Genomic DNA, 6871 nt, shown 5'->3' with positions numbered 1-6871 from the left:
ATTTCAGTGCTTAGTTCTCAGTCGCATTGGAAATTTAACTAAACGCTATTGAGAGTATGAACTTCAATTACATTCAAAAATTTGTTTTTCGAATTTTTTGACTCAGCACAACACATATAACTACTTTAGGAAAATTCAGATTTCCCTATACAATGCATTGATTGAAGAATTTATATATGTTATTAATGGAGCATTAGCGATAATTCGTTTGTATGTCTATTTTATCGGCCATTTTTCCGCTTTTCCATCAAATTGGTTTAGCCTTTGAGATTTCTAGCACTGACGTTGTCCTATGCTGATTTGAGTGATTCTCTGAGTCCTGCCACTATCCCCACTATTGTTTTATCAATAACATCGCGAAGCATCAAGTTATAAATGTTCTCAATCGATATAATACCCGAAGCGATAAGAATTATACGAAATGTATCATCACACTGTTAGGTGGATTAAAAGCGTTTTTTTACATAATCACCTGTATCTCAGAAAGTAAACAACATATCAAAAAACAAAACTAATAGCGTCCAGTGGTCACGTCATGTTTGGGTGTGATCTGTTAAAAAGCCGAACCCAACCCGAATCGGAAAATTCCAAATTCGAACCCGACCTGAACCGAAAGTTTAAAATTTCAAAAACCCGAACCCGAGAAATTCAAATTAGAAAACCCGAAGCCCGGAACCGAGAAGTTTAAATTTACAGAACATACAGAAAATTTAATTTACGGGTTCGGGTAGGGTCCGGGTTTCGGGTCCAAAACCCCGAAGCCGACCATCTCTAACGGGGAACGTGCCATTTGAGCCAATATATTCTGATTCCTAATTCCTACCCCCCTATCCGTCTTACCGTCCACAGTTCCTCTACAAGCGAACTGTCAAAAATGAACAGTTCATTTGTGACATCACCGTCACTGTGAATAGGAAACTCGGCAGTCCGTCGTCTAAATTAATCTAAGGTATTATCTCCAATTATGATCAAGATATGGTTGTTATGAAACCAATCAGGTATTTTTAAAATCTTACTCGCAGTAATTATTTCCAAAATAATAAATTTGCGTAACATGTTCATTTTACTACAAGATGTCAAACGAGGCATAAGTATTGTTTATTTACTTTGCTCTATTAGTCTATTCAATGAAGTAATTTTGCTTTCCTTTCCTATTCTCTTTGAAAAAACGAAGTATCAATTGGTTTAATGATCCTTGCCTTTTAAAACTTTCAGTCGCGTATTCCGTATGGAATAGGTCTGTTTTGACAATTATGGATGCTATCTAAACTTCGGAGTTACTTGATACTTGATGGGTAACAATTCGCTTCGTTGAATCTACGCCGAGTGAAGAATTCTCCTCCACTGGATCCGGTCCTGGGCCAATCTCTTCCAGTCACCCTGGACATTGTGTTCTTTTAGGTCCTCTTCCACAGCAAACAGCCATCGTGTACGCGGCCTGCCACGGAGTCGTCGGTCTCTTGCAGGTTCCCTACTGAATATTATCTTCGCCTGTCGTTCTTCCGGCATTCGTGCCACATGACCAGCCCACCGCACTGAATCGTACGCCGCTTTGAAATCAATAAACAGATGGTGTGGCTGCAAGTTGTATTCCCGGAATTTATCTAGGATCTCTCGCAGGGTAGACATTTGATCCGTTGTTGATCGTTCTTCACGAAAACCACCTTGGTATTCGCCGACGTAAGACTCCTCCAATGGCCTCAATCTGTTGAACAGAAAACGTGACATAATTTCGTACGCCGAATTGAGGAGCGAAATTCCTCGATAATTGGCGCACTCCAGTCTGTGTCCCTTTTTGTATAAGGGACAAATGAGGCCCTCTAGCCAGTCAGCAGGTAGTTCTTCTTCTTCCCATACCTTCAAAAGAGTACGGTGAAGTATTTCGTACAGCTGCTCACCCGTGTTTGAAAAGTTCGGCCGGGAGCTCGTTCTTTCCAGCAGCCTTACAATTTTTCAGCTCTTTGATTGCCTTTTTCATCTCTTCTAGCTTCGGAGGCTCCACAGCTTGTCCATTGTTACTTATCCTTATTCTGTTCGTTGACGCGCTAACATTCTCTCCATTCAACAATGTCTCGAAGTGCTCTCTCCACCTGGCTGCTACCATAGTTTTATCTGTCAGCAAGTTACCTTCACGGTCATTGCACATGACGGGAGACGGCGCTGTTTTTCTTCGTACGCCATTGACAGTTTCATAAAATTTCCGCATATCATTTTGTTCCATACTGTTTTGCGCCTCAGTAATGACGTTCTCCTCGAACTGCTTTTTTCTTTCTGCGGTGAATTCTTTTTTCGGCTCCTCTTGCTTCCTTGTACCGCTCTCTGTTTTGCCGGGTACCAGACAATAACATCCGGCTTCTGGCAGCATTTTTCTCATCCGTCACTCTCTGGCACTCCTCATCGAACTAACCGTTTCTGGGTCATCTCTGAGAAGTACCTATTACTTCTCGCGCTGCTGTGCTCACCGCTCCGTGGATTGACTCCCATAGATTGTTGAAGTTGTCGTCTACGTTGATTCCCCTTATCCGCTCATCCAGCTTCTGGCGGTACTCGTCCGTCACACCTTCTGCTGAGAAGCGCTGGATATTGAAACGCAATGGTCGCTGAGTTCTTGAGTCCGCTACGGTTGATAACCGTGCTCGAATGTTACTGACAACGAGATAGTGATCAGAGTGGATGTTTGGTCCTCTGAAGGTCCTAACATCTAAAACATGCGAGAAGTGTCGACCGTCTACCAGGACATGGTCTATTTGATTGCAAGTTTCGCCATTCGGGTGCATCCAGGTGTGCGTACGGATGTCTTTGCGTGCAAAGTAAGTGCTGTTGATGGCCATCCCTCTAACTGCAGCGCAGGTCACTAGTCTCAGGCCGTCTTTAGTTACAGAGTGAAGGCTCTCCTTACCAATGATTGGACGGAAAAAGCCCTCTCTACCGACCTGAGCGTTGGCGTCCCCGATAACAATTTTCACGTCATGCTTTGGGTACTCTCCGTAGGTTTTGTCGAGACACTCGTAAAACGCGTCCTTCACGTCATCGGGTTTATCGTTTGTCGGTGCATAGATGTTGATCATGCTGTAGTTGAAGAATTTGCCCCGTACCCTCAATACAGATTCGCTCGCTAACCGGTTTCCACCTTATAACACGCTTCATCTGCTTGCCGATCACTATGAAAAAACTTCGGAGTTATTTTTACTAAAACCAAACATTACGACTAGTTTATGAAAATTGTGTTTTGAAAACTTTGATTATCTATGTTACTGAATCGGATATTAATTTAAGTTTCGCTCCTTCACATAAATCCTACTTACAGTTCAAAATGGCTACAACATAAAAAAACAAAACACTTGACAACAAAAGCTAGGTTACAAATGCAAAAGTAATAAAATTAACGACCTACAATTTGGCCAGAAGTAATAAAAGCAATATACGAGAACGTGTGTCTCCCCTTCACGGGTGCCAGGAGATGAAAGTAAAATTGAAGGTGCACACGTTCAGTCACGTGTCTCTAATGTCAAATTTCAAAAATGTTGCTGCTAATTCATGGTGGTTGTTCTTGTTGCTACATCACGCGTTTCGGATGCATGTTTCTATACGTGAACCAACAGATCCGTGAACTCAAACAAGTCCAGTTTAGTGGGAGTAAACGAAGGGAAATGTTAATTTTAACTTACAATTATTTCCCTAAATTTCTATCATTTTGTTGTCCTTGATGGACCCATTCTGCCCTAGAATGAGTATTCAAATTTCCAGCGGAAAGAAGGGTGAAAATCGATCGATCTCTCCCTTTCCGCAAAAACCAAAACTTCGCCAGTGTGTCAGCGGAAAACCTCAACTTTCGAAATGCGATGTAGTGAAAGGCAAATTGAATTACACCCGAAATCAATAATGAATTCGACAAAAGCCCGAACTTCACGCCAAGCAGGGTCACGTCCGGTGCTAGGATTTCAGAGGCAACACTAACCCACGAGAAGGAGCCAACGAATTTAAATGTCCGTTTAATTTGTCCTTTCTGACCCACTCCCATTACTTTCACTGAGGGCACACAGTGTTAATTAAAATTTAAGCACGAATTAAAATTTATCGCCTCTCGATTCATGCAAGTGTCCGTTGTGAGAGGATGTATTAAAATTATTTACGACTCAAAATATTGTCGATCGTAACTCATTTGAATGGAAAGCTAATGAAGTCCGTCCGAATATTGCGCGTGTGTGCAATAAAAGCAGAAGTGCGGATTGCAGAGGCCCGAAGGGATTTTCGGCGCTCATTAATCGGAAGAACAAACAAATGCGAAAATTGGAATTAATGAAATATCATGCTGTGTCAATGGCGGGTGTGGATTTTGTAGAACCATGTACGTACACGGTGATGTCAAAATCAGACAGTGTTCAATGACTGTGGCGAATATGAATGGGACCAATGCCGAGATCAATGCTTTTAAATAAGTTAATATTTGTGAATTTTTAAATTCATAAAATGGTACCAAAGTCCAAAATTAGATATGTATGGGACAATAAATCTCTTATATCTCCATGTTTCTACATAATTCTGCAAAGTGGCATAGACAAATGTTGGTTGATAGAGCTTATATTCGGATCTTAAACATGTTGCAAATCCTAATGGATAAGAAAGAAAAATAAATATATAAAATATAGGTTAAAACTCAATTCTGTTCATAAGATTGATTTAACCTGGAAAATCTCTAAATTTCATGTTCTTAGTATGACAGGTCCCTAAATGGGATTTAGTTAAAAATCATTTGTGCATAAGAGCACAAGACGTACTTTAGTAAGTTAGAGGGGATTGTTTCGATTTCCAGTCACTGTGCCGGTTTGAACCTTCGTTCGATCCAGTCACAAATCTTGATAACTTCTGGTTTACCTAGAGTTTTTCAACAGCTTCAGTCTTTCTCAAGAATACCTGTTTTTTTTGTTCAAGAATAATTCAGTCTAAAAGAAATGTCTGATTCTTCCAACACGAGTGGGTTTTCCCAGAAAGTCCGCGTGCCACATATTAAAAGGAAACGAAAAAGAGTAACTTCTCCACCAGAAAATCCAATTGATTGCAGCAAGTCAGTCGATGTTTTATCCGAATGTGAAGCAGAAGAAGTTTATAAATTTCCTCGCATTGTGCGTTATGCTAATGAGAAGAAACAACAATCTCCTCCGGCTCCAACGCACCACAATCGCTCTGGGATTATCCAAGGATTTAATTAATTTTAACCGTAATGAGATTAATAATTTGAAAGTTTTAGGAAAAGCACGTCTTATACTCCACGTAGTAGTAAAGCAGGAACATTATAGACGACATGGGGGCAGAATTCAAAATCTGATCCAGTGTCGAAAATGCCGGGAACGGAACAAAAAATGTTATTTGGATTCCAAATGTATGATCTGTAGTGATAAATCGCACACAAAGGACCACAGAAAGTTTCTAACGCGCTAATTGGTATTCGAGAAAAAATATAAATTCTCGTTCAAAGCTACAAAAACAACAAAGAAAAAATTTACTTGCTTGTTCAGGTTCACTTAAGGTTCAAGTTACCTTTTTTAAGCATGTATTAGAATTGAACGCTTGGTAGTGTGCGTAGGAAAATTTGTGTTCAGCTTTGCCACCGGATTATCCATTTAAACCTTTCTAAAACTCAAAAAGAAGAATATCAGTCGATTTATTAGATCATAACGATTCAATTCATGTAAAATACCTGCTGGAAAAACCATCGACTCAGCTAAACGGTGCTTTTGAAAAAGTGGCTGTGGTTTTTTCATTGCGCAGTTGTGTTGCGTACCCCAACTCGGTGTGGTAGTGTGATAAAAAATCAAAGCCACTTTTTCAAAAGCACCATCCAGCTAAGCCGATGGTTTTTCCAGCAGGTATTTTGCATGAATTGAATCGTGATGATCTAATAAATCGACTGATATTCTTCTTTTAGAGTTTTGAAAAGGTTTAAATGGATAATCTGGTGGCAAAGCTGAACACAATTTTTCTTACGCATACTACCAAGCCTTGAGGTAACTTGAGCCTTAAAGAAAACAAGTTTAAATGTTTTAATCAGCTTCAAAATTTAAATTTGATTGCAATGTGTGTTATTACTATATATAAGCTTACGATGTTATACATTAAATGTAAGGTTCCTTCAATAAGATCCGTCGAGGTCCGTTGAAGTAATAATAAATAAATAAATAAAATAGAATTATAACAATGGTATGTCATCACATGCTTCAGTGGCTAAAAGAACGATGACTACTATGCCTTCAATTTCGTTCTCACACAACGCTTCCTTTGCTCCAACCGATCTAGGTAGCATCATGGAAGAAAAATTGAATTTCTTGCAGCAATCAATATTTCAATTACTGCAATGCCAGATTCTACCTCCATGTTTCAAGCTTTTCAAACTGGTTGGGAATTTGCTAACAAAATTATAATGAATTTCAAGTTTAATAATTACTTTAAATAATCATTTAAATATATTAAATTGGAATACTCGTTCATTAAAAACGTGCGAAGAAAAATTTTCCAACTTCTTGAGGGTACATAATGTGTATATAACCGTTGCGACCGAAACTTTTTTTAAACCAAATATTAAATTGAAGAGTAACTCTAATTTTGTTATTCATTGATTTGATCGAATTGTGGGATTCGGTGGAGGAATCGCAATAGCGCTTAATCGCAGAACCAAACATTGCGTCTTGCCATCTCTTCATCATTTTTATTGCTGCAGCGTATATGCCTTTTCCGTGCACTGGCGAGCACACTAATTTTTTGAAAGACTTACAAAAACTCGATCGAAATTCTATATAATCGGTTATTTTAACGCTAAAAACCGATCCTGGAATAATGCTCTAAGCACTTCCATCGGTAAACTACCTGTTAATGA

At 39.3% G+C, this 6871-nt stretch overlaps 1 protein-coding gene across 1 annotated transcript; it reads right to left on the bottom strand.

Annotated features, from left to right (window-relative positions):
* Nucleotides 1–2417: 2417 nt before the first annotated feature.
* LOC131688349 (craniofacial development protein 2-like) lies at nt 2418–3068 on the bottom strand. Its single transcript, XM_058972555.1, has one exon. It carries the CDS (start codon nt 3066–3068, stop codon nt 2418–2420), a length of 651 nt encoding a protein of 216 aa, XP_058828538.1.
* Between the last annotated feature and the right edge of the window lie 3803 nt (nt 3069–6871).

This window comes from Topomyia yanbarensis, chromosome 3 (genome assembly GCF_030247195.1).
Source record: "Topomyia yanbarensis strain Yona2022 chromosome 3, ASM3024719v1, whole genome shotgun sequence".
In the NCBI taxonomy this organism is placed as follows: domain Eukaryota; kingdom Metazoa; phylum Arthropoda; class Insecta; order Diptera; family Culicidae; genus Topomyia; species Topomyia yanbarensis.
Note: the sequence above shows the minus strand (reverse complement) of the source record. Positions and strands in the feature narration are given on the sequence as shown.

Excerpts from the sequence above, each read along its gene's own strand:
- LOC131688349 (XM_058972555.1), bottom strand. The coding sequence starts at position 3,068 with ATGATCAACATCTATGCACCGACAAACGATAAACCCGATGACGTGAAG.